Here is a 24,493-nt window from a genome sequence, read left to right on the forward strand (position 1 = left end):
AAAAAAAAAAAAAAAAAAAAAAAAAAAAAAAAAAAAAAATTGAACGTAGTAATGATTGTGCAACTCCGTGCATATACTAAAAACCATTCAGTTGTGCATTTTGCTTCAAACAAAACAATTCCTGTCTTCCCGGACTACTGCCTACTGCGCCAGGCAGCAAAGAAAAGAAATAAACAAACTAGATATGGTATCGGATGCTGGCCAGTGCTGTGCGGGGTGGGGGGATTATGGTAAGGGGGTGGGAGGCGTGGGCTGAGTTGTGTCTTGCTTTTTTTTTTCCTTTGAACTTTTTATTTTGAACCATTGCCAATCTACGGGAAAGTAGCAAGAATAGAGCATAGAACACATGATGCATTTCAGGAGATTCACAGTCGCTGGCCTGTGGCCATGTTTGCTGCATCCGTCTGTATTTGCACGTGATCTCTGCTGGCATCATCGGTATTGATGGGCCATTTGACAGTTAGTCGAAGACACTGTGTCCTTTTATCCCTCAAGGTGACAGCAGGTTATCTCCTGAGACCAGGGGCATTTTCCTGTTGGCGGTGACATACAGGAAATACAGCAGTGGTATAATCCTGGCCTCTACCCCACAGCCCATACTCAGATTTCATCTGTCATCCCAGGAATATCCTTGGCAGCTACTTTTTTTTTTTTCCTGGTCAGGGATCCATCCGGGTCCCCGAATTGCGTTTAGCTGCACTGACTCTTATGTCTCCTTTCATCGGAACAGCCCTCAGCCTCTCTCTTGTCTTTTGTGACATTGACATGATCGATTAATTCAGGCCAGTTTTGCAGAATGTCCCTCAATTTGGGTTGCCTGATGTTTCCTCTCGATTGCAGTTGAGGGTGCACTGAAGCAGGAATTCTGCAGCTGGAACGCCCTGTCCTGCTCTGCGTGGCCCATGAGGAGCACGTAGTGTGATCTGAAATTGGAAAGTCAGGGAAATAGTTGCAAAGGACAGGCCATCAAAGGAGAGCCCCGAGTGACAAAGAGGAGGGAGGCCCTTCTTCACGGCGGCCTTGGCCAAAGAGCCAGCCTCTCTAAGCCTCAGTCTCATCTTCTGTTCAATGAGGATCATAAAAACACCAACCTCTCTCCCAAAATCGGATGTCAAGTAGAAAAAGAAAAAGAAAAAAAAAAAAAGACATCAACGTCGTGGCAGTGATTTTTAAGGACTTGCTGAGATCAGGGATGCAAAGTACTCGTTTAGGACAGATCACTGGAGGTCAGGAGTTCGAGACCAGCCTGGCCAACATGGTGAAACCCTGTCTCTACTAAAAATACAAAAATTAGCCAGGCGTAGTGGCACACGCCTGTAATCCCATCTACTCAGGAGGCTGAGGCAGAAGAATCACTTGAGCCAGGGAGGCAGAGGTTGCAGTGAGCCGAGATCATGCCACTGAACTCCAGCCTGGATGACAGAACAAGACTCCATCTCAAAAAAATAAAAAGAGTTTGACACCAGCCTGGGCAACATTTCAAGACCCCGTCTCTGCAAAACATATTTTTAAAATTAGCCCGGCATTGTGCTGCCTGCCTGTAGTCCCAGCTGTTTAGGATGCTGAAGTGGGAGAATTTCATGAGCCCAGGAATTCCAGGCTGCAGTGAACTCTGATCACACCACTGCACTCTAGCCTGGGTGACAGAGCAAGAGCCTGTCTCTTTAAAAAAAAAAAAAAAAAAAAAAAAAAAGGATCTGCTTGCAGCCATCTGCATAGGTTAAGCCCTTCGCTGGAGCTTGGCATCTGGCCACAGCATCAGGCTTGGTAGCTGCGCCGGAGGTGGCAGTGGTGGCCTGATGGCTCCTTCTCCCTGTCACGTGACAGGCAGTGTTGCACGGTGGTCACACAGCACAGGCTCCAGACCCAAGGCCCTACCACTTTCTGGCTGTGCAATCCTGGGGCAAGTGACCAAACCCCTCTGGGCCTCAACCTCCTCGTCTGGAAAGTGGGCATTAAAACCGGGCTTTGTGGTGCTGGGAAAATGGATGTAATATGCTTAAAGCACTTAGAACCCTGCCTGCTAAGGGGTAAGTGTCGTGCAAGTGATCCAGATTAAATATTAATAGCCCTTTACACTGATCTGCAGACCCGGCAGGCTCCCCAGGCACCGGCATCTTTCGGCCCTTTTAGCAGAAAGCCCACCAGTCCCCAGCAGAGGGCTGTGTCCCCAGGAACTCCTGTTCGCCCCCCCACCCTCACCTCACTCCTGCTTGTTTTCTGCCTCCCTCCATTTTTCGTTTGTTTGTTTTTTGAGACAAGGTCTCACTGAATCACCCAGGCCAGAGTGCAGTGGTGCAGTCACAGCTCACTGCAGCCTCAGCCTCCCGGGCTCAAGCAAGCCTCCTGCCTCAGCCTCCAGAGCTGTTGGGATTACGGGAAGCCATCACCTGCCTGGCTAATTTTTGTATTTTTAGTAGAGATAGCATTTCACCAATTTGGCCGGACTAGTCTCAAACTCCTGACCTCAGGTGATCCGCCTGCCTTGCCCTCCCAAAGTGCTGGGATTACAGGTGTGAGCACCGTGCCCGGCCCATGTTTTTTTTTTTAATTGCAGCATCTGTATGATGTTCCTATTTTACGGACAGGGACCTGAGGTCAGGAGAGAGGAGTGGGGTTTTGCCCACCTTGTCAGGTTGTCAGGGCTGGGACTCAGAGCTTCTGTCGCTTCTATCAGAGGGGCTGGGACAAAGATGAGAGAGAGGGAGAGGGTGTCTGTGAGTGTGTGTTAGTGAGTGTGTGTGTGTGAGTGTGTGTGAGTATATGTGTGTGTTAGAGCGTGTGTGTGAGCGTGACTGAGCGTGAGTGTGTTAGTGTGTGAGAGCGTGTGTGTGTTTGTGTGAGCATGTGTGTTAGTGAGTGTGCGGGGGGGTGTGTTTGTGTGTGTTAGTGTGTGAGCGTGTGTGTGTATGTGTGTGTTGTGACAGTGTGTGTGAGCATGTGTTAGTGAGTGTGTGTGAGTATATGTGTGTGTTAGAGCGTGTGTGAGCGTGACTGTGAGCGTGTGAGTGTGTTAGTGAGTGTGTGTGGGTGTGTGTTAGTGTGTGTGTGGGTGTGAGCGTGTGTGTGTATGTATGTGTTGTGAGAGCGTGTGTGTGTGTGAGCGTGTGAGTGTGTTAGTGTGTGTGTATGTGTAATAGGTGTGGGGTGGGGGACAGGCCCCTCCTGCAGTAACCCCCTCCCTGCAGGAGCTGCGGGAACGAGTCCTCCGGGGAAAGTACCGGGTCCCTTTCTACATGTCAACAGACTGTGAGAGCATTCTGCGGAGATTCTTGGTGCTGAACCCAGCTAAACGCTGTACTCTCGAGGTGAGCCCAGCCCCACGGCCCACAGGGACCCCTCTCGTCTCCTGACTCCCCCAAACCCTGCCTGCCCCCACCCACAAAAGCCTTCTTGACACGCTTTTCCTCTCCCGTGCCCACCTAAGATCTGCTGCTGGTGAGTCGGGGTAGACAGGCAGTCCAGGGAAAAGCTCCCAGGCCTGTCCTGACGCCACCCCCCCGACAGGCTCACCCACTCCCTGCCTTGCCAGTAATTAGCTAATGAGCTCCTAGGATGATTACAGGGTGCCAGGGACCCAGATGATGCGGAGGAGGGAGGGTGGCATCAGGAGGCTCCGGCAGGGGATGCGGGGGAGAGGGAGGGCCAGGAGGCGCGATCTTTTAGGGAGCCCAGAGTTCTGGATGGTAGCCTCGGAGGTTTCGGGCAGGGCAGGTAGCCCCACCTGGGGGCCCCTGGGAGGTTGGAAGCTGTATGACTCCTGGTTCCTTCTGACACCTGTCTTCCCTCTTCCCTGCTCCTGATCCCTGCAGCAAATCATGAAAGACAAATGGATCAACATCGGCTATGAGGGTGAGGAGTTGAAGCCATACACGGAGCCTGAGGAGGACTTCGGGGACACCAAGAGAATTGGTGAGGGTCAGGGAGAGCCATCCTGTCACCCGGGATGGAATGCAGGGTGACAGGATGCAACCTGGCTCACTGCAGCCTCCGCCTCCCGGGTTCAAGAGATGCTTGTGCCTCAGCCTCCCAGGTAGCTGGGACCACAGGCGCCGGCCACCACGCTCGGCTAATTTTTGTATTTTTAGTAGAGACACAGTTTCACCATGTTGGCCAGGCTGGTCTCAGACTCCTGACCTCAGGTGATCCGCCCAACTCAGTCTCCCACAGTGCTGGGATCACAGGCGTGAGCCAGTGCCCCCGGCCCATGTTCACTCTGATCTTAAGACAAAACGAGAACAGGTGAGGTGGCTCATGCCTGTAATCCCAACACTTTGGGAGGCTGAGGCAAGAGAATCGCTTGAACCCAGGAGGCAGAGGCTGCAGTGAGCCAAGATCATGCCACTGTACTCTGGCCTGTGCAGCAGACAAGACTCCATCTCTAAAAATGGCAAACTTTGGCCAGGGGAGGTGGCTCAAGCCTGTAATCCCAGCACTTTGGGAGGCTGAGGCAGGAGAATCACTTGAGCCCAAGAGTTTGAGACTGGCTTGGGAAGGCCGGGTGCAGTGGCTCATGCCTGTAATCCCAACACTTTGGGAGGCCAAGGTAGGAGAAGCAGTTGGGCTCAGGAGTTGGAGACCAGCCTGGGCAACACAGGGAGACCCTATCTGTACAAAAAAATAAAGATAAAAAAATTAGCCAAGCATGGTGGTGCGCACCTGTAGTCTCAGCTACTCAGGAGGCTGAAGTAGGGAGATTGCTCGAGCCCAGGAGTTGGAGGCTGCAGTGAGCTATGATCACGCCACTGCACTCCAGGTGACAGGGCGAGACCCTGTCTCAAAAAAAGAAAAAGGGCCAGGCATGGTGGCCCAGCACTTTGGGAGGCTGAGGTGGGCAGATCACCTGAGGTCTATAATCCCAGCACTTTGGGAGGCTGAGGCGGGCAGATCACCTGAGGTCTGTAATCCCAGAACTTTGGGAGGCTGAGGTGGGCAGATCACCTGAGGTCTATAATCCCAGCACTTTGGGAGGCTGAGGCGGGCAGATCACCTGAGGTCTGGAGTTCGAGACCAACCTGGCCCACATGATGAAACCCCTTCTCTACTAAGAATACAAAAGTTAGACGGGTGCAGTGGCAGGCACCCGTAATCGCAGTTCCTCAGGAGGCTGAGGCCCGAGAATTGTTTGAATCTGGGAGGCGGAGGTTGTAGTGAACTGAGATCATGCCGCTGCACTCCACCCTGGGCGACAAGAGTGAAATTGCATCTAAAAAGAAAAAGTAATTACAGTTTTTGCCATTAAACAAATGGCAAAAACCACAAATACTTTTGCACCAACCTAATTATATTAATAGGTTGAAAACAACAAAAAGTTGAACCATGTGAAATTGCCCTTTTACTGTTTAAAAATCATCAGTACCACCAATTTTGTATGGTTTAACCTAATAGTGAGAATTCATTCTGTCACATAACTAAAATAAACAGAGTTTTCAGCCTTCAGGCACAGTTGGATCCTGGTGCTCAGAGACAGTTGTTGGGAATGTTTTCTGTGGTAGCTTTTTCCCACGCTGCTCTCACCCCAGGAGGCAAGCAGATCTGGGTCACATACCTGCCCTGAACCAGTCAGTGTGGCTTTGGGTGTAGAATGCACTAAGCTGGACTTAGGTTATCTGCCTGCCTTAGGGTTGGAGCAGGGCAGCCATCCACATGATCTGAGCGGGGAGAGAATGTTCTTTCAAAGGAAATCAATGTGCTGTTGGGAAGGGAGGATGGGTACAGGACAGGTCAGAGAGTAGACGTCACTGAAAGTCGCAGGAATGAGTGCAAGTGGGGCTGGGCACAGTGGCTCCCAGCATTTTGGGAGGCCAAGGCGGGCAGATCACCTGAGGTCAGGAGTTCAAGACCAGCCTAACCGACATGGAGAAACCCTGTCTCTACTAAAAATACAGAACTAGCCGGGCATAGTGGTGCATGCCTGTAATCCCAGCTACTTGGGAGGCTGAGGCAGGAGAATCACTTGAACCCGGGAGGCAGAGGTTGTGGTGAGCCGAGATCACGCCATTGCACTCCAGCCTGGGCAACAAGAGCAAAACTCCATCTCAAAAAAAAAAAAAAAGAATGAAGAAATGGGTGGTTTAAGTTCTAGGAGTCTGAAACTTCTCTCCATCCCCCCGCAGAGGTGATGGTGGGTATGGGCTACACACGGGAAGAAATCAAAGAGGCCTTGACCAGCCAGAAGTACAACGAAGTGACCGCCACCTACCTCCTGCTGGGCAGGAAGACTGAGGTCAGAGGGCACCGGGGCCCTCGGGAATGTGTGATGCCTGGGTGGAGGGACTTGGGGGGCAGAGGGGATGGGGTGCGGAAGAGCCTCATTTTTCATCCTCTCACAGGAGGGTGGGGACCGGGGTGCCCCAGGGCTGGCCCTGGCACGGGTGCGGGCGCCCAGCGACACCACCAATGGAACAAGTTCCAGCAAAGGCACCAGCCACAGCAAAGGGCAGCGGAGTTCCTCTTCCACCTACCATCGGCAGCGCAGGCATAGCGACTTCTGTAAGTACCAGGCCCTCGCCCTCATGTGCCCTCCTCCTCCCCAAGGCCCAGATTGGCAGTTATGTCAGGGTTCTGTGATTGGCAAGCAACAGAAACCCACTGGAGCTAACTGCAGAGAGGGAGGAACGTCTTCTGAAGACATGGGGCATTGCATGGAACTTGGAGGTGGAAATGCACAGCCAGGCTCAGGAAGGGATTAAAACTGGAAAAGCAGGCTGGGCGTGGTGGCTCACACTTATAATCCTAGCGCTTTGGGAGGCTGACACGGTTGGATCACGAAGTCACGAGTTCAAGACCAGCCTGGCCAATATGATGAAACCCTGTCTCTACTAAAAATATAAAAAATTAGCTGGGCATGGTGGTGTGCCCCTATAATCCCAGCTGCTTGGGAGGCTGAGGCAGGAGAATTACTTGAACCCAGGAGGCGGAGGTTGCAGTGAGCCAAGATCATGCCACTACACTCCAGCCTGGGTGACAGAGCAAGACTCTGTCTCAAAAAACAAACAAAACTGGAAAAGCAGCCAGACCCAACACAGATACTCTCTGTCCTGCTTCCTCTCTGCTTGTGTGGTTTTTCCTTTGCCTCTTACTTATTTCATCCTTTCTCCTGATCCCTCAGTTCCCCGATTTTTTTTTTTTTTTTCAACCAGAGTCTCACTCTGTCATCTAGGCTGGAGTGCAGTGGGGCGATCTTGGCTCGCTGCAACCTCAGCCTCCTGAGTAGCTAGGATTACAGGCACCCACCACCACGCCTGGCTAATTTTTATATTTTTAGCAGAGATGGGGTTTCACCATGTTGGCCAGGTTGTTCTTGAACTCCTGACCTCATGATCTGCCCACTAAGCCTCCACAAGTGCTTGATTACAGGCGTGAGCTACTGCACCCGACTCCTGATTTCTTACCTTAGAGACCAATCCAAATGGTAGCTGGAATCTCTTTGGTCCAAGATGGGGTTCTGATATCAGAGTCCAGTTTGAATTAATCCACTGTAATTGGAGCACAGGAGGACACATTGTGCAAAGTGGCTGCTGAGAGCCTGCCCTCTGGCTTCACCTCCACACTGAAGTGAGGGAGGCTTTTCCTAGTGGAAGGGGGCTGGGCAGACAACTGATGATACCCCACATTGTGCAATTGACAGACATCTCATCTGATGCAGAAAATGAATACAGAGTCTGAGTTTAAATCTGGGCCAGGTGCCGTGGCTCCCGACTATAATCCTAGCATTTTGGGAGGCTGAGGCAGGTGGATCACCTGCAACTGGGAGTTTGAAACCAGCCTGGCTAACATGGTGAAACCCCGTCTCTACTAAAAATGCAAAAATTAGCCTGGCGTGGTGGCGCGTGCCTGTAATCCCAGCTACTCGGGTTACTGAGGCAGGAGAATTGCTTGAACCTGAGAGGCAAAGGTTGCAGTGAGCCGAGATCGCTCCATTGCACTCCAGCTTGGGTAACAGAGAGACCCTGTTTAAAAAAAATTTAAAAAAGAAAATGAATACACACTACCATCAGCACCCATTAGGCTTGGGAATTTCCGAGAGGTCTCTTAACCCATACACTCATCAAATTTTAAACCCCTCTGATATTTTTTTAAAGCTTTATAAAAGTTAAATTGTATATGCCAAATAATATACCCGTTTAAAATGCACAATTCAGGCCAGGCACAGTGGCTCATGCCTGTAATCCCAACATTTTGGGAGGCTGAGGCAGGAGGATCACTTGAGCCCAGGAGTTCTAGGCCAGACTAGGCAACAAAGCAAGATCCCATCTCTACAAAAAAAATTAAAAATTAGCTAGGTGTGGTAGCAAATGACTGTGGTCCCAGCTACTTGGGAGGGTGAGGTGGGAAGATCACTTGAACCCAGGGGATTGAGGCTGTGGTGAGCCGTGATCACGCCGCTGCACTCCAGCCTGGGTGACAGAGTGAGACCTCATCTCAAAAAATAAATTAAAAAGTGCACAATTCAGTGGCTTTAATATATTTATAGAGTTGTACATTTATCATGATGACCAATTTCAGAACACTTTCATTACCCCGAAAATAAAATCCACAACCTTTAGCAGTCAACTTCCAGGCTGGGCTCGGTGGCTCTTGCCTGTAATCCCAGCACTTTGGGAGGCCGAGGTGGGCAGATCACCTGAGTGCGGGAGTGAGACCAGCCTGGGCAGCATGGCGAAACCCCGTCTCTACTAAAAATACAAAAATTAGCCAGGCGTGGTGGCGTGTGCCTGTAATTCCAGCTACTCAGGAGGCTGAGGCAGGAGAATCACTTGAACCCAGGAAGTGGAGGTTGCAGTGAGCCAAGATCTCACCACTGCACTCCAACCTGGGCAACAAAAGTGAGACTTCTCAAAATAAAAAGAAAAATCAACTGGCTGGGTGCCGTGGCTCACGCCTGTAGTCCCAGCAATTTGGGAGGCCCAGGTGGGTGGATCACCTGAGGTCAACAGTTCAAGACCAGCCTGGCCAACATGGTGAAACCCCATCTCTACTAAAAATACAAAAATTAGGCCAGGTGAGGTGGCTGACTCCTATAATCCCAGCACTTTGGGAGGCCAAGGCAGGAGGATCACAAGGTCAGGAGTTCAAGACCAGCCTGGCCAACATGGTGAAACCCCATCTCTACTAAAAATACAAAAATTAGGCCAGGTGAGGTGGCTGACTCCTATAATCCCAGCACTTTGGGAGGCCAAGGTGGGAGGATCACTGGAGTTCAGAAGTTTGAGACCAGCCTGGGCAACATGTCAAAATCCTCGTCTCTACTAAAATTACAAAAAAAGCTGGGCATGGTAGTGTGTGTCTGTAGTCTCAGTTACTTGGGAGGCTGAAGCGGGAGGATGGCTTGAGCCTAGGACGCAGAGGTTGTAGTGAGCCGAGATCACGCTGCTGCACTTCAGCCTGGGCAACAGAGTAAGATCCTGTCTCAAAAAAAAAGAAGGAAAATAAAGATATATGAAAACAGTGAGTACATTCTCCCCATTTGAAACAAAGTCCTTTGGAGATATTAATCTATAAGCAAGTAGATACAGGTGGAAATACATAGATACACACTTCTTTGCTTTTGTAGACAAGTGAGAACACATTGCTGACCCACCACTTGTCTTGCCTTTCCCACTTTATGTCTGTCGTGAAGGTCATTCTGTATTGGTGCATGAACTGCTTCCTTATTCTTTTGTATAGCTGTGTAATTTTTCGTTGTGGAAATACTTACGGAGTCATTCCACTCCTAAGGGGCATTTAGGCTGTTCCCAGTCTAATGGTACAGGCCGGACACGGTGGCAGACGCCTGTAATTCCAGTTACTTGGGAGGCTGAGGCAGGAGAATCGCTTGAGCCCGGGAGGCAGAGGTTGCAGTGAGCGGAGATTGCGCCACCGCACTCCAGTCTGGGTGACAGAGCCAGACTGCATCTCAAAAAAAAAAAAAGGTGGCAATGAATGGCTTGTATGTGCATGATGTCATGGATTTGGAGTTTCTGGGTCAGTATAGGTACGTTGGTAATTTTGACAGATGTCAGAATGGCCCACACAGAGATTGCAGCCCACGTGAGGAATTCTCAGGTTCCAACGATCCCTCAGAGTCAGTTCTGGGAGGTGATGTCAGCTCTAACCGGTGCCCCTTCCCCCAGGTGGCCCATCCCCTGCACCCCTGCACCCCAAACGCAGCCCGACGAGCACGGGGGAGGCGGAGCTGAAGGAGGAGCGGCTGCCAGGCCGGAAGGCGAGCTGCAGTGCCGCGGGGAGCGGGAGTCGAGGGCTGCCCCCCTCCAGCCCCATGGTCAGCAGCGCCCACAACCCCAACAAGGCAGAGATCCCAGAGCGGCGGAAGGACAGCACGAGCACCCCCGTGAGTGACCGGGGCTGGGGGGCAGGGCTGGGGGCGCCGCCACCTGTGGCCAGCCTGCCAACACCACCAGGGCCACATTCCTCAGGCCCCGCCTTCATCTGGTTCCCCAGACGGAACCCCTTCCTACCGACTCCTTATACCCGTTCATTCATTCAGCAAACATCTGTGGAGTGCCTCTGTTTGAGCTCAGTTTATACACTAATACTGAATGTTAGTGCATAAATTAGTGTTCTGTCTGGGCTTGGTGGCTCAGCCTGTAATCCCCGCACTTTGGGAGGCTGAGGCGGGCGGATCACTTGAGGTCAGGAGTTTGAGAAGAGCCAGGCCAACATGGTGAAACTCCATCTTGACTAAAAATACAAAAATTAGCTGGGCTTGGTGGCGGGCGCCTATAATCCCAGCTACCCAGAAGGCTGACACAGGAGAATCGTTTGGAACCTGGGAAACGGAGTTTGCAATGAGCCAAGACCGCACCATTGCACTCCAGCCTGGGCAACAGGGCGAGACTCTGTCTTTAAAAAAAAAAAATAGTATTCTGTGTCAAGTGCAGAAGGTACTCTTGGCAGAAAGAATTTAATACAGGAAATTAAGTGCTTTTCAAAGTGTGGGAAGGGTGGGGCACGGTGGCTCATGCGTATAATCCTGGCATTTTAGGAGGCCAAGGCAGGAGGATCACCTGAGGCCAGGAGTTCGAGACCAGCCTGGCCAACATGGAGAAACCTGGTCTTTACTAAAAATATAAATTAGCCGGGTGCAGTGGCGCACGCCTGTAATCCCAGCTACTCGGCAGGTTGAGGCAGGAGAATTGCTTGAACCCAGGAGGTGAAGGTTGCAACGAGCCGAGATTGCGCCATTGCACCCCAGCCTGGGAAACAAGAGTGAAACTTTGTCTGAAAAAAAGAAAAAAAATTGTAAGAAGGACTGGAGGAGTGGACAGTGGACCGGATTTATAGGAACCGCAGTCGTAACCACACTGCAGAACTGACCCACCAAGAGAGCTGGTCCTTCTGAGGCTGCCCCAGCGCTGATGAATTCAAGAGCACATTGTCAACAAGGCCAGGCTCGGTAGCTCACGTCTGTAATCCCAACACTTTGGGAGGTGGAGGTGGTGGATCCCTTGAGATCAGGAGTTCAAGACCGGCCTGGCCAACATGGCAAAATCCTATCTGTACTAAAAATATAAAAATTAGCTGGACGTGGTGGTGCATGCCTGTAAGCTACTTGGGAGGCTAAGGCAGGAGCGTCGCTTGAACCTGGGAGGTGGAGGTTGCAGTGAGCTGAGATTGTGCCATTGCACTTCAGCCTGGGTAACAGGGTAAGACTCTGTCTCAAAAAAAAAAAAAAAAAAGTAGCCGGGCACGGTGGCTCAAGCCTGTAATCCCAGCACTTTGGGAGGCCGAGGCGTGTTGATCACGAGGTCAAGAGATCAAGACCATCCTGGTCAACATGGTGAAACCCCATCTCTACTAAAAATACAAAACATTAGCTGGGCATGGTGGCGCGTGCCTGTAATCCGAGCTACTCAGGAGGCTGAGGCAGGAGAATTGCCTGAACCCAGGAGGTGGAGGTTGTGGTGAGCCGAGATCGCACCATTGCACTCCAGCCTGGGTAACAAGAGTGAAACTCCGTCTCAAAAAAAAAAAAAAGTACATTCATGGCTGTAATCCAAGACTCAAAAACCTCATATACTCTACCAAAAGAGCTGCTGCTTTTTCTTTTTTTTTTTTTTTTTAAGACGGAGTCTCGTTCTGTCGCCAGGCTAGAGCGCAGTGGCGTAATCTCGGCTCACTACAACCTCTGCCTCCTGGTTCAGGCAATTCTCCTGCCTCAGCCTCCCAAGTAGCTGGGACTATGGGCACTTGCCACCACACCTGGCTAATTTTCGTATTTTTAGTAGAGACAGGGTTTCACCATGTTGGCCAGGATGTTCTCAATCTCTTGACCTCATGATCTGCCCACCTTTGCCTCCCAAAGTGCTGGGATTACAGGCGTAAGCCACTATGCCTGGCCCCAAAGAGCTTCTTGATGCCCAAAGGGTTGGACAGCCAGCACTGGAGCCCCGCTAAAGCAAAGACCTTCATCTCATAGCCTTGCCTATATGAGCTGAAGTCAAAGTAGCCAGGAGAGCAGCTGCTGCCCCATTTCCATCTTCTAAATCTTCATGAATGCAAAGATTGGCAGAACCCAACTTATATGCAAAACCTGAGCTGCAAAGGATGCTGGGAAATGTAGTATTGCCTTTCCTGTCTGAGTTCCCAAGAACGGCATAGTACCAAAATATCCTCAGCATAGGAACGGAGAGTGGAGGCAGCTGGATATGGTGACACACACATGTAGTCCCAGCTACTTGGGAGTCTGAGGTGGAAGGATTACTTGAGGCCAGGAGTTTGAGATCAGCCTGGGCAACATGGTGAGATCCTATCTCTTAAAAAAGAGAAGGGTGGAGGCAGTTTGATAAAGTGGCCAGGACTCTGAAGCCATGTAGAGTTTTAATTACATTAATGAGCTGTGTGACCTTGGGCAAGCAACTTCACCTTTCTGAGCTTCAATATTTCACTCTGTGAAATGGGCTCATTAAAGAACCTGGGTCATTGTGAGGATCTTGCAAGCTCTCACACATGAAGTATTTCACATACTGTCACAGTCAGCACTTAGTGAATGAGAGCTATTGTTACAGCTAAACAAAACCCACACCTTAAGAAGCTGGAAAAGGAAAAGCAAATTAATCTCAAAGAAAGTAGAAAGGACTGGAAGTGGTGGCTCACGCCTGTAATCCCAGCACTTCAGGAGGTTCAGGCAGTAGGATCGCTTGAGCTCAGGAGTTCAAGACTAGCCTGGGCAACATAGACCCTGTCTCTGCCAAAAATTAAAAATCAGCTAAGTGTTGTGGCACATGCCTGCGGTTTTAGCTCCTTGGGAGGCTGAGGTGGGAGGATCCACTCGTGGCCAGGAGGTTGAGGCTATAGAGAGCCATGATCACACCACTGCATTCCAGCCTAGGCATCAGAACAAGACCCCATCTCAAAAAAAAAAAAAATTAGAAGAGAAGAGGCATTAAAGAGAAGGAATCAGTGAAGGAGAAGCAAATCAACAAAACCTAAAGTTGGTTCTTTGAAAAGATTAATAAAATCAGCCTGGGCGCAGTGGCTTGCATCTGTAATCCCAACACTTTGGGAGACCAAGGTGGGTGGATCACATGAGATCAGGAGTTTGAGACCAGCTTGGCCAACATAGTGAAACCCCGTTTCTACTAAAAATACAAAAAATAAGCTGGATGTGGTGGTGCATGCCTGTAATCGCAGCTATTCGGGAGGCTGAGGAAGGAGAATCACTTGAACCTGAGAGGAAGAGGCTGCAGTGAGCCGAGATTGCGCCATTGCACTGCAACCCGGGCAACAAGAGCAAAAACTCCATCTCAAAAAAAAAAAAAAGAATGAAAAGATTAGTAAAATCAAATGGACCCCTGGTAAAATCAGTTAAGGGAAAAAGATGGCAGACATGAATCACCAGTCTCCAAAATGAAAAGGGGAACTTTGTTCTAACATTAAAAGATAGTAAGATGATATTAGGAACTACTTTATGCCAATAAATTTAACAGCTTAGATGAAACAGACACATTAAATACACAGTGTATCAAAACTGACACAAGAAGAAATAGAAAACCTGAACAGTCTTATATTCTAATTAAAGAAATTGAGTTCATAACTGAAAACCTTCTCCATAAAGATTTCTGGCTCAGATGGCTCCCACCAGTGGAATTCTTCCAGACACTTAAAGAAGAAATAATACTAACCTTAGACAAACTTCCAGAGAATAGAAAAAGAGGGATCTCTTCCTAACAAGTTTATGAGGCAGCATAATCCTGATATTCCCTGTGTTCCCAGAGCTCACAGCCCAGTATGGGATGGGGACATATATGAGAACAGACATTGACAATGCAGTGATTGAAGCTGTAGTGGGGAGCCCAGGGGGCTGTGGGAGCCCAAAGGAGGCACGTGACTCAGCCTGGGGCCGGGGGTGGTGGTAGATTATGAACTGACACCTGAAAGATATGTAGGAGTGAGTCAGGGGAAAAGGTAGGAGGAATGTTCTAACAGGTGAGACAGCCAATGCAAAGGCTAGGCACAGTGACAGAATGTGGCATGAATAAGCACACTAGCAAACGTTTAGTATGGCTGGGCTGGACCTCAACAAGGCAGGCATTGCTGGGAGAAGAGCGGTGGACGAGGATACCCTCTGGAAACCTTCCCTGCCTCGTTTTCCCTCAGTGTCCCCCTCTTCTCTGAGCTCCAGGGGTCTCCCTTGGCTCAGCCTAGGTGGCTGAGATCACTCATGAACCTTTCACATCTTTGGGACCTTTCAACTATCTCCTACTCACCCTCGGTTCCCACACGGGCCCTTGACTCATTCATCACTGGGGTGGGCAGAGAGGGGAGGAGGAAGGAACTCAGGGGCGTGTCTTCACCCCCTCACTCCCTTCCCGGCCGTGTCTCCTGCAGAACAACCTCCCTCCCAGCATGATGACCCGCAGAAACACCTATGTTTGCACAGAACGCCCGGGGGCTGAGCGCCCGTCACTGTTGCCAAATGGGAAAGAAAACAGGTACGGAGGGGCAGCACCAGGGTAGGGGGTGGGAAGTAGGGGGTAGGTGAGCAGGACCTCCCTTGATCTGAGATGGTAAGTTTTGGAGGCTGGTGCTGTGGGGACCAGAGAGTGCGTGTATCTGCCCTGCCTTTGGCAGAATCGGCCCAAGTACCCCCCTGAAAGTCCTCCCCACTTAATGAATTAGTTGTCAGCATCAGGAAAGCAGTCGGCGATGTTCTCTGCCTGCGAGCCTTGGGAACCTGAATGATCCATTTTTAGAACTCAAGAGAAGCCCCAGAATGTCACAGCTTCAGCAGCATCTGGTTGGCTGGTTTTACAGCTTGTTGGCCTGCGTCTGTGAGGTCTCTTCCAGCTGGCAAGGGAAGGAAACCAGACAGGTTGGAGCAGAGGCAGGGAAGGGATTAGTTCACATCACAGGTCAAGGCCAGCCAGAGTCAGGCTGGCTCCAGGACAAGGACACTGCCGCCCCCCAGGACTGTAGGGCAGGGTGATGGCCGACACTGGGGCATACTCTGGGATGCACTGATTAGGGGCTGCCCTTGTTCCCATTGGGTGTGGGCAGGGGAATGGTGTAGTTAACAGTCACGATTCTGTGAATACTCACTTCTGAGTTCGAATCTTACCTCTGTGTTCACACTGCTAACAGAATGACTTGGGGCAAATCTCTGAGCCTCTGTTTTCGCTTCCATAAAATGGGCTTGATGCTGGCCGGGCATGGTGGCTCACGCCTGTAATCCCAGCACTTTGGGAGGCCAAGGCAGATCACCTGAGGTTAGGAGTTAGAGACCAGCCTAGCCAACATGGTGAAACCCCGTTTCTACTAAAAATACAAAAATTAGCCAAGTGGTGTTGTGTACCTGTAATCCCAACTACTTGGAAGGCTGAGTGAGGCAGGAGACTTGCTTGAACCTGGGAGGCAGAGGTTGCAGTGGGCTGAGATTGCACCACCACACTCCAGCCTCGGCGACACAGTGAGACTCCAACTCAAAAAAAAAAAAAAAAGTTCACTTCCAGGCCCCATTATAGGAATCCAGTAGAGATCAGGTGTGTCCTGAACCTGGCACTGGGTCTTATGTGTGCTTAGGAGGCCTTCACTCAGTGACTGAGAGTGCATTTTTTTGGGTAGTTATCAAATAAAAATAATAGTGAACATTCATGAAGCAGTAGCCACCTGCCAGGCTTCTATGTATATTGCCTGGCTCAATGCCCCTAACAACTCTGTGAGGTAGATCCTAGTATCTCCATTTTTTACAGCTGAGGACACGAGGCACAGAGAGGTTAAGTAACTTGTCCAAGGCCACACAGCTGGTAAGTCAAGAAGCAGATTCCAGACTGACTCCAGAATCTATTTTTAATCACCATAATACATGGTCTTCCAGTTCTGCTCAAGAGACAGTGGAACAGTTAAATTACAGACTAAAAAAAAAAAAAAAAAAAAGTTTTTAAAACGCAAAAGCAAAACTTACAGACTCAGCTGCTACAATAAAAGAGATCCCAGGGTAGAGTAAATAAGCGGGAGGTTTAGTCTGGATGGCCCTCCCAGGACCCAGGTAAGTTCTTCCAGCCTCAACATGGGACTCCAGCTCTGGGACTGAGACCATTGCACCAGCTGCCATCATTTCCCCATCAGCAAGAAGTGGGGAAAGAATAGAGGACAAGCAGCAATTCTTTTTAAAGGTGTGGCCCACCTGCAATCCTAGCACTTTGGGAGGCCAAGGCAGGTGGATCACAAGGTCAGGAGTTTGAGGCCAGCCAGACCAACATGGAGAAACCCCATATCTATTAAAAATGCAAAAATTAGCTAGGCGCAGTGGAGGCGTGACCCATAGGTGGCACAGAGCACTTCTGCTTATGTCCTATTGGCCAGAACATGGTCACATGACCATCCCCAGCTGCAAGGGAGTCTGGGAAATGTAGTCTCTGGCTGGGTGGCCATGTGCAGTGCTCTAGGGGTTTGGTACCAAGAGCAAAACAGGGAGGATGGATTCTAGGGATTAAGTAGCAGCCTCGCCGGGCGCAGTGGCTCACGCCTGTAATCCCAGCACTTTGGGACGCCGAGGTGGGCAGATCACAAGGTCAGGAGGTCTAGACCATCCTGGCTAACACAGTGAAACCCCATCTCTACTGAAAAAAAAAAAGATTAGCCAGGCATGGTGGCACATGCCTGTAGTCCCAGCTACTCGGGAGGCTGAGGCAGGAGAATCGCTTGAACTCAGGAGGCAGAGGTTGCAGTGAGCCGAGATCCAGCCATTGCATTCCAGCCTGGGAGACAAAGTGAGACTCTGTCTCAAAAAAAAAACAAAACCAAAAAAGTAGCGGCCTCTACCACAGTCAGGATTCTTCTCTGAGATCCAGGCTGGCCTGGAGTCCCTGGGAGGATAGAAATTGGAGGTCTGGCCTGAGCGCAGTGGCTCACACCTGGAATCCCAAGTTTGGGAGACCAGGGTGGGTGGATCACCTGAGGTCAGGAGTTCGAGACCAGCCTGGCCAACATGGTGAAACCCCATCTCTACTAAAAATACAAAAATTAGCCTGGCATGGTAGTGCATGCCTATAGTCTCAGCTACTCAGGAGGCTGAGGCAGGAGAATCCCTTGAACCCAGGAGGCAAAGGTTGCAGTGAGCCAGGATCGCCCCATGGCAATTCAGCCTACACAGAGTGAGACTCCGTCTCAAAAAAAAAAATTAGCCAGGCATAGTGGCTCACACTTGTGATCCCAGCTACTCAGGAGGCCGAAGCAGGAGAATTGGAAAGACGGAGGTCTGGTCCCTGTTGTTGACTGGGAGAGTCCGAGGGGCTGGAGGAGGGTCCTGGGACAGTGGGACTCCCACTGTCCAAATTATCATAGTGAATACAGGTGTCTGTGGCCTTTACAGCTACCCCTTTCCCGATTTTAGATAATGGGAGTTCAGATAGCTAAGTGTTTTGGTTTCTGAAGTTTCAATGACAAATAGCAAGGAAGTCACCCAAAAATGTCTGTGAATCTATTCAGTTGCTGCATTTGGAGAGAGGAGAGTTGTAATGGGGATGGTTTGGAGGGGGTAGAATTCGAAGAAGTGACAGTTCGAAGGAGGGGTAATAGGAGAGGAGAGAGTCGTAAAATAATGTTAGGATTGTATAGTACACAGCCTGCACAACTGTACATGGCAGCCCTGTCTCTGAGTTCTTTGCTGGTTACAGTCCCTGGTCTCAGGACAGGAATGTGAAGAATCAGAGTGACTAGGGCCCTGGCCTGCCTCAGGCCCCCACCCTGACTTGTCTCTCTACCCACAGCTCAGGCACCCCACGGGTGCCCCCTGCCTCCCCCTCCAGTCACAGCCTGGCACCCCCATCAGGGGAGCGGAGCCGCCTGGCACGTGGCTCCACCATCCGCAGCACCTTCCATGGTGGCCAGGTCCGGGACCGGCGGGCAGGGGGTGGGAGTGGTGGGGGTGTGCAGAATGGACCCCCTGCCTCTCCCACGCTGGCCCACGAGGCTGCACCCCTGCCCGCCGGGCGGCCCCGCCCCACCACCAACCTCTTCACCAAGCTGACCTCCAAACTGACCCGAAGGTGAGCTCCGCGGGGATGGCAGGGGCGGGGCAGGGCCAGGGGCTGATGGGACCTAACCTGTCTTCTACTCTGGTCTGTCTCCTGTGCCCCAACATTTTCTCCTCCTCCTCCTCCTCTCCTCCTACCCTGTCGCCCCTCGCCTCCCCCCTCACGCTGCAGGGTTACCCTCGATCCCTCTAAACGGCAGAACTCTAACCGCTGTGTTTCGGGCGCCTCTCTGCCCCAGGGATCCAAGATCAGTAAGTCCCGTCCATGCCCTGTTCTCGCTGGCTCTGCCTTCCTGTCTGCATGTCTGACCTGTGTGCGCGGGCATCAGGGAGGGGGCTCTGTGGATGTGAGCAGGGTACAGGGTCTGTATGTGGGGTCTGGTTGTTCATTTACTCATGGAAGCACAGCTTCTGGAGCCAGACTCAGGGGTTCAAATGGCAGCTCTGCCAAGTGTCCTTAAGCCAGTCACTCAAGGTCTCTGGGCCTCGCTTTCCTCTTCTGTAAAATGGATGTAGTAATAACAGTACCTGCCTCCTAGGGTTATTGTGAGGACTCAATGAGGTGATGTATGGACTGAGCTTAGAACATTGCTTTGGAAAGTGCTTTACCTGTGTATAAATAATTGGCTATTTTTATGAATTGCTATTATTCATTGGGCCCCTACTGCGTGCCTGGCACTGCCCTAGTCCTGTGGTAGAGGGTGAACAAAATGTACGAAACTCCTGCCTTGGCAGAGCCAGCATTCTACTGAGGGATCCAGATAAGAAATAAAGAAATAAGTAAAATATACTTATTATATAGACTGCTAGATACTGTGAAGTACTGAGAAGAAAAATAGGGTAGGAGCCACATTTGGTGGCTCATGCCTGTAATCACAGCCCTTTGGGAGGCTGAGGCAAATGGATCGCTTGAGCCTATGAGTTCAAGACTAGCCTGGACAACATAGCAAGACCCTATCTCTACAAAAAAGTAAATAAATTGGCCGGGCATGGTGGCTGCACGTGTAGTCCCGTGAACTTGGGAGGCTGAGGCAGGAGGATCACTTGAACCCAGGAAGTGGAGGCTGCTGTGAGCTATGATCACACCATTCCAGCCTTGGCAACAGAGGGAGACCCTGTCTCTAAAACAAACAAACAAAAACATAGAACAGCATGGGGGATGAGGGTTGTGGGGAGGGGAAGGGTGCAGCATTAAATGGGCAGGCCTCTGGGTGAGGTGGCTCTGCCAGTAATCCCAGCACTTTGGGAAGCCCAGGTGGGCAGATCGCTTGATTCCAGGAGTTTGAGACCAGCCTGGGCAATATGGCAAAGCCCCATCTCTACAAAAAATACAAAAAAAAAAAACAAAAGAAAAAAAACATCCGCCGGATGTGGTGGCATGCGCCTGTAGTCCCAGCTACTTCAGGGGCCAAGGCAGGAGGATTGCTTGAGCCCAGGAGGTTGAAGCTGCAGTGAGCTGAGATCACACCACTCCTGCATGACAGAGTGGCCTCACTGGAACAAGGGAGACAAGAAAAGGAAAAAAAAGAGCAGGTCTCACGAAGGAGGTGTTGAGCAAAGCATGAATGTGTCTGTGAGTGTGTGTGTGCGTGCGTGCGTGTGCGTCTCTCTGTGACCGCTTCTCTATGTGAGGGTGTGTCTCTGCCCACACCTCTCTTTCACCTTCCACGTTCTTCAGTATCTTTCCTGTGACCTGTACTCGCCCTTGCAGAATGAGCTCCCTTCTGGGGATGGACAGGGAGATGAAATCCTGACTCCAAGCCCTCCCCAGCCCGGAGGGACTGGGGCTGAGGCAGGGGCTGCTCAGAGCCCCAGAGGCAGTGGGTTGGGGGAGGTGGGTTTCCTGTGTCCAGATTAGACACTCTGTCTCCCTCCCCTCCCCCAGGGTCGCAGACGAACCTGAGAGAATCGGGGGACCTGAGGTCACAAGGTGAGTGCTTGAGCCTACCCCTGACTGCCACAGCAGCCCTTCCCTTCTCCTGCCTCAGCACCTCCCAACACTAACCCCAGGGCATTAAATGGGGCCCCAGTCTCATCCTACAAGACCAACTTCCTGAAATTCTCTTTGGCCCCTGCCTTCTCTGCCAGCTCCTCTCACCCGCACCACCTTCCGTTGACCATCTTACACTTCAGCCTCATCCCATCTACAACTCAGCTCTTCCGGTCAATGACCCCACCTCCTTTTCCTCTCATCTGATCTGGCAGAATGGCTGCCGGCAGCTCTGGGCCAGCAGGAGTCAAACATTATCTGTGCAGACCCAGACCATGAAGATTTTAGGCTTTGAGGGCCAGGCACCCTCTGTCACTCCTGTTCAGTTGTCCCATTGTAGTGCAGAAGCAGCCATATTCAACTCAAATGAGTATGACTGTGTTCCAATAAAACTTTACTTAGAAAAACACACAGCACTAGAGTTTGCCAAGCCCTGGCTTAGTCTTGAGTTCCCGGTTTAGAGACCCAGGTGGAAACCCCAGTCTTCCCAGCAGCTGCAACAAACTGCCAGGGCTGACTCATTGGCTGGGACTAGGTCACATGCTCATTTCTAAACCAATGCCTGCAGCCAGAGAGGAGAAGTACTCTGATTGGTCAGACTTGGTCATGTGTTCGCCCTTGACCCAAGCACAGTGGCCAGGGGGTAGAATGCTCTTATTGGCAGTACTGAGTCATGTGCTCACCCAATCTGAGGGGCGGCCTCACTGGACCAGGGAGACCAGCCCCAGGTTGCTCCTACTTCAGGCGAGACATTTCTTTGCTGTGCAGGGCCCTCTGGCACATTGGAGAACGTTTCTCATCCTTGACCTGCCCCATCCTCAACCTAATCAATGCCAGCAGTGCTCCCATCCTAAGACATGTGACAATCAAAAAGCCCAGAGAGGCCAGGCACGGTGGCTCATGCCTGTAATTCCAGCAACTCAGGTGGCCAAGGCAGGAGGATCACTTGAACTCAGGAGGTGGAGGCTGCAGTGAGCCATGATTGAACCACTGCACTCCTGCCTGGGGGTACACAGCAAGACCTTGTCTCAAAAAAAATTTTTAAGTGGCCTGGCGATGTGGCTCACGCCTGTAATCTCAGCACTTTAGGAGGGCCAAGGCAAGCAGATCACTTGAGGTCAGGAGTTCAAGACCAGCCTGGCCAACATGGTGAAGCCCCGTCTCTACTAAAAATACAAAAATTAGCTGGGCGTGGTGCCTATAGTCCCAGCTACTTAGAAGGCTGAGGCAAGAGAATTGCTTGAACCTGGAGGCAGAGGTTGCAGTGAGCCGAGATTGTGCCATTGCACTACAGCCTGGGAGACAAGAACAAAACTGTCTCAAAAACAAAAAAAAAAAAAGAGAAACAGTACCGGGCACTGTGGCTCATGCCTGTAATCCCAGCACTTTGGGAGGCCGAGGCAGGTGGATCACCTGAGGTCAGGAGTTCAAGACCAGCCTGATCAACATGGTAAAACCCTGTCTTTACTAAAAATACAAAAAAAAAATTATCTGCGTGTGGTGTGGTCGCGTGCACCTGTAATCCCAGCTACTTGGGAGGCTGAGGCAGTAAGATCGCTTGAGTCTAGGAGGTCAAGACCAGACTGGACAACATGATGAAACCCTGTCTCTCTAAAAAAAAAAAAAAAAAAAAAAAAAACTAAAAACAACTACCTGGGCATGGTGGCGTGTGCCTGTCGTCCCAGCTACTAAGGATACTGAGGCAGGAGGGTCGCTCAAGACCAGGAGTTCAACGCTGCAGTGAGCTGTGATCCAGCTTAGTGACAGGATGAGATCCTGTCTCAAAACAAGAAATTTCTGCCAGGCACGGTGGCTCATGCCTGTGATCCCAGCACTTTGGGAGGCACCCGCTGGTGGATCACGAGGTCAGTAGATCAAGACCATCCTGGCCAACACGGAACCCCGTCTCTACTAAAAATACAAAAAATTACCTGGGTGTGGTGGCGCACACCTGGAATCCCAGCTACTAGTAGGGACTGAGGCAGGAGAATTGCTTGAATCCAGGAGGCAGAGGTTGCAGTGAGCTGAGATGATGCCACTGCACTCCAGCCTGGGCTTCAGAGCGAAAATTCGTCTCAAAAAAAAAAAAAAAAATTTCCCATTCAAACCATGTGGCCAAGCCTCTGTGCGGTCATTCAGGTCCACAGGTTCTTCCATCCCCATCCCCTGGAGCCCTCATGTCATCTTCACAGTTGAGGCTGGCCTGTGCCACTGCCAAGTCCAGCTCCTGGAGGACGTGGGACAGGAGAGCCTGGCACGTGCAGGGCCTTTGAGGACCGAAGTGGATTCCACACCTCACTTCTGCTCATGTCCCAGAATTTAGAGACAAGGTCACACCCGGCCTCACGGGAGGCTGGAAAGTGTGGTCTCTAGCTGGACAGCTCTGTATCCAGCTGAAACTATCAGTGGAGTAAGAGGGGAGGATTTTTTTTTTGAGGGGATGGCTAGGAATCTGTCCTAAAGTGGGAAGAATTGTTCCTTGAGCCCTCCACCCGCGTTCCTCTTCGCTCCCTTCTCTGACCCTTGATACCTTCTCGCTTTAGTTGCCATCTACCTTGGGATCAAACGGAAACCGCCCCCCGGCTGCTCCGATTCCCCTGGAGTGTGAAGCTGACCAGCTCTCGCCCTCCCGAGGCCCTGATGGCAGCTCTGCGCCAGGCCACAGCAGCCGCCCGCTGCCGCTGCCGCCAGCCACAGCCGTTCCTGCTGGCCTGCCTGCACGGGGGTGCGGGCGGGCCCGAGCCCCTGTCCCACTTCGAAGTGGAGGTCTGCCAGCTGCCCCGGCCAGGCTTGCGGGGAGTTCTCTTCCGCCGTGTGGCGGGCACCGCCCTGGCCTTCCGCACCCTCGTCACCCGCATCTCCAACGACCTCGAGCTCTGAGCCACCACGGCCCCAGGCCCCTTCCTCTTCCTCTCCCTTGTCCCCTATGCTTCTACAAGAGAGGAAGGGGCCAGGGAGGGGATTCTCCCTTTGTCATCACCTCAGTTTCCCTGAATTAGATTTGGGGGCACAGATTGTCCCCTCTGCTGTTCTCTGGGGCCGCTCAGCACAGAAGAAGGATGGGGGGCTCAGCGGGGGAAGCTGGCACCTTCCTGGAGCCTCCAGCCAGTCCTGTCCCCCCTCGCCCTGCCAAGGGGGCACCTGAGGAGACTTTGGGGGCAGGGCAGGGGCAGGGAGGGCAACTGAGGAAACCTTTCATTCCCCCCAACAGCTCAAAATTAGGCCTTGGGCAGGGACAGGGAGAGCTGCTGAGCCTAAAGACGAGAATTTGGGGGACTGGGAGTGGGGGTCAGAGAGGCAGTTTCCTTCCCCTCCCCTCCCCTCACACTCAAACCCCCCACCTTTCCTGCCCCAGGCTGGCGCGGGGCACTTTGTACAAATCCTTGTAAATACCCACCCCCTCCCCTCTGCAAAGGTCTCTTGAGGAGCTGCCGCTGTCACCTACGGTTTTTAAGTTATTACGCCCTGACCCTCCTCCTGTCAGCCCCCTCACCTGCAGCCTGTTGCCCAATAAATTTAGGAGAGTCCCCCCCAGTGCTGACCCTAGGGTTTTCCTTCCCTGCCCTCACCAGCAAGTGAGTTGCAGAAGAGGCATGGGACTCCGGGCAGTGGTTTTTCCTTTTAGAGCCTCGGTTTTCTCATCTGCAGAATGGGAGCGGTGGGGGTGGAAAGGTAAGGATGGTCGTGGAAGAAGGCAGGACAGAACTCAGCCTCATCCCCGAGGCCCCAGTTCCTATATCGGGCCCCCCATTCATCCACTCAGCACTCCCAGCCACCATGTTACACTGGACTTTTAAGCCACTTCTTACTCCGGTAGTAAATTTATTCAATAAACAATCATTGACCTGTGCCTACTCCATGCCAGGCCCAGTGCTGGACACGGAGGCATGAAGCCCTGTCTGTGGGACACATGGGTTCTGACACACACACTAGACAAACCATTGTCTTGGGAGCCCAGAAGGGAAAGTGGGCGGGATACAGTCATTGCAGAAGTTGTTCTAGAGGAATTAATGCTGGACTGGGGT

General features: G+C 51.5%; 1 protein-coding gene across 4 annotated transcripts in view; it reads left to right on the plus strand.

The window, feature by feature from the left end:
* The window catches only part of MARK4 (microtubule affinity regulating kinase 4), a 47,040-nt gene extending 22,694 nt beyond the window's left edge, over nucleotides 1-24,346 (plus strand). For 3 of the 4 annotated variants that reach the window (XM_017502448.2, XM_017502450.2, XM_017502451.2), the window contains 9 exons: nucleotides 3,189-3,308; nucleotides 3,813-3,912; nucleotides 6,117-6,226; nucleotides 6,333-6,492; nucleotides 10,116-10,333; nucleotides 14,833-14,936; nucleotides 18,213-18,491; nucleotides 20,364-20,408; nucleotides 23,012-24,346. In XM_017502448.2, coding sequence (XP_017357937.1) covers nucleotides 3,189-3,308; nucleotides 3,813-3,912; nucleotides 6,117-6,226; nucleotides 6,333-6,492; nucleotides 10,116-10,333; nucleotides 14,833-14,936; nucleotides 18,213-18,491; nucleotides 20,364-20,408; nucleotides 23,012-23,348 — 1,473 coding nt within the window. In that variant the 3' untranslated portion in view covers nucleotides 23,349-24,346. Of the gene's footprint in view, nucleotides 1-3,188; nucleotides 3,309-3,812; nucleotides 3,913-6,116; nucleotides 6,227-6,332; nucleotides 6,493-10,115; nucleotides 10,334-14,832; nucleotides 14,937-18,212; nucleotides 18,492-18,650; nucleotides 18,731-20,363; nucleotides 20,409-23,011 lie in introns of all 4 variants that reach the window. The other variant, XM_017502449.2, reaches the window with a different exon arrangement.
* The last annotated feature ends 147 nt before the right edge of the window (nucleotides 24,347-24,493 follow it).

Source organism: Cebus imitator, unplaced genomic scaffold (assembly GCF_001604975.1).
Source record: "Cebus imitator isolate Cc_AM_T3 unplaced genomic scaffold, Cebus_imitator-1.0 Scaffold296, whole genome shotgun sequence".
In the NCBI taxonomy this organism is placed as follows: domain Eukaryota; kingdom Metazoa; phylum Chordata; class Mammalia; order Primates; family Cebidae; genus Cebus; species Cebus imitator.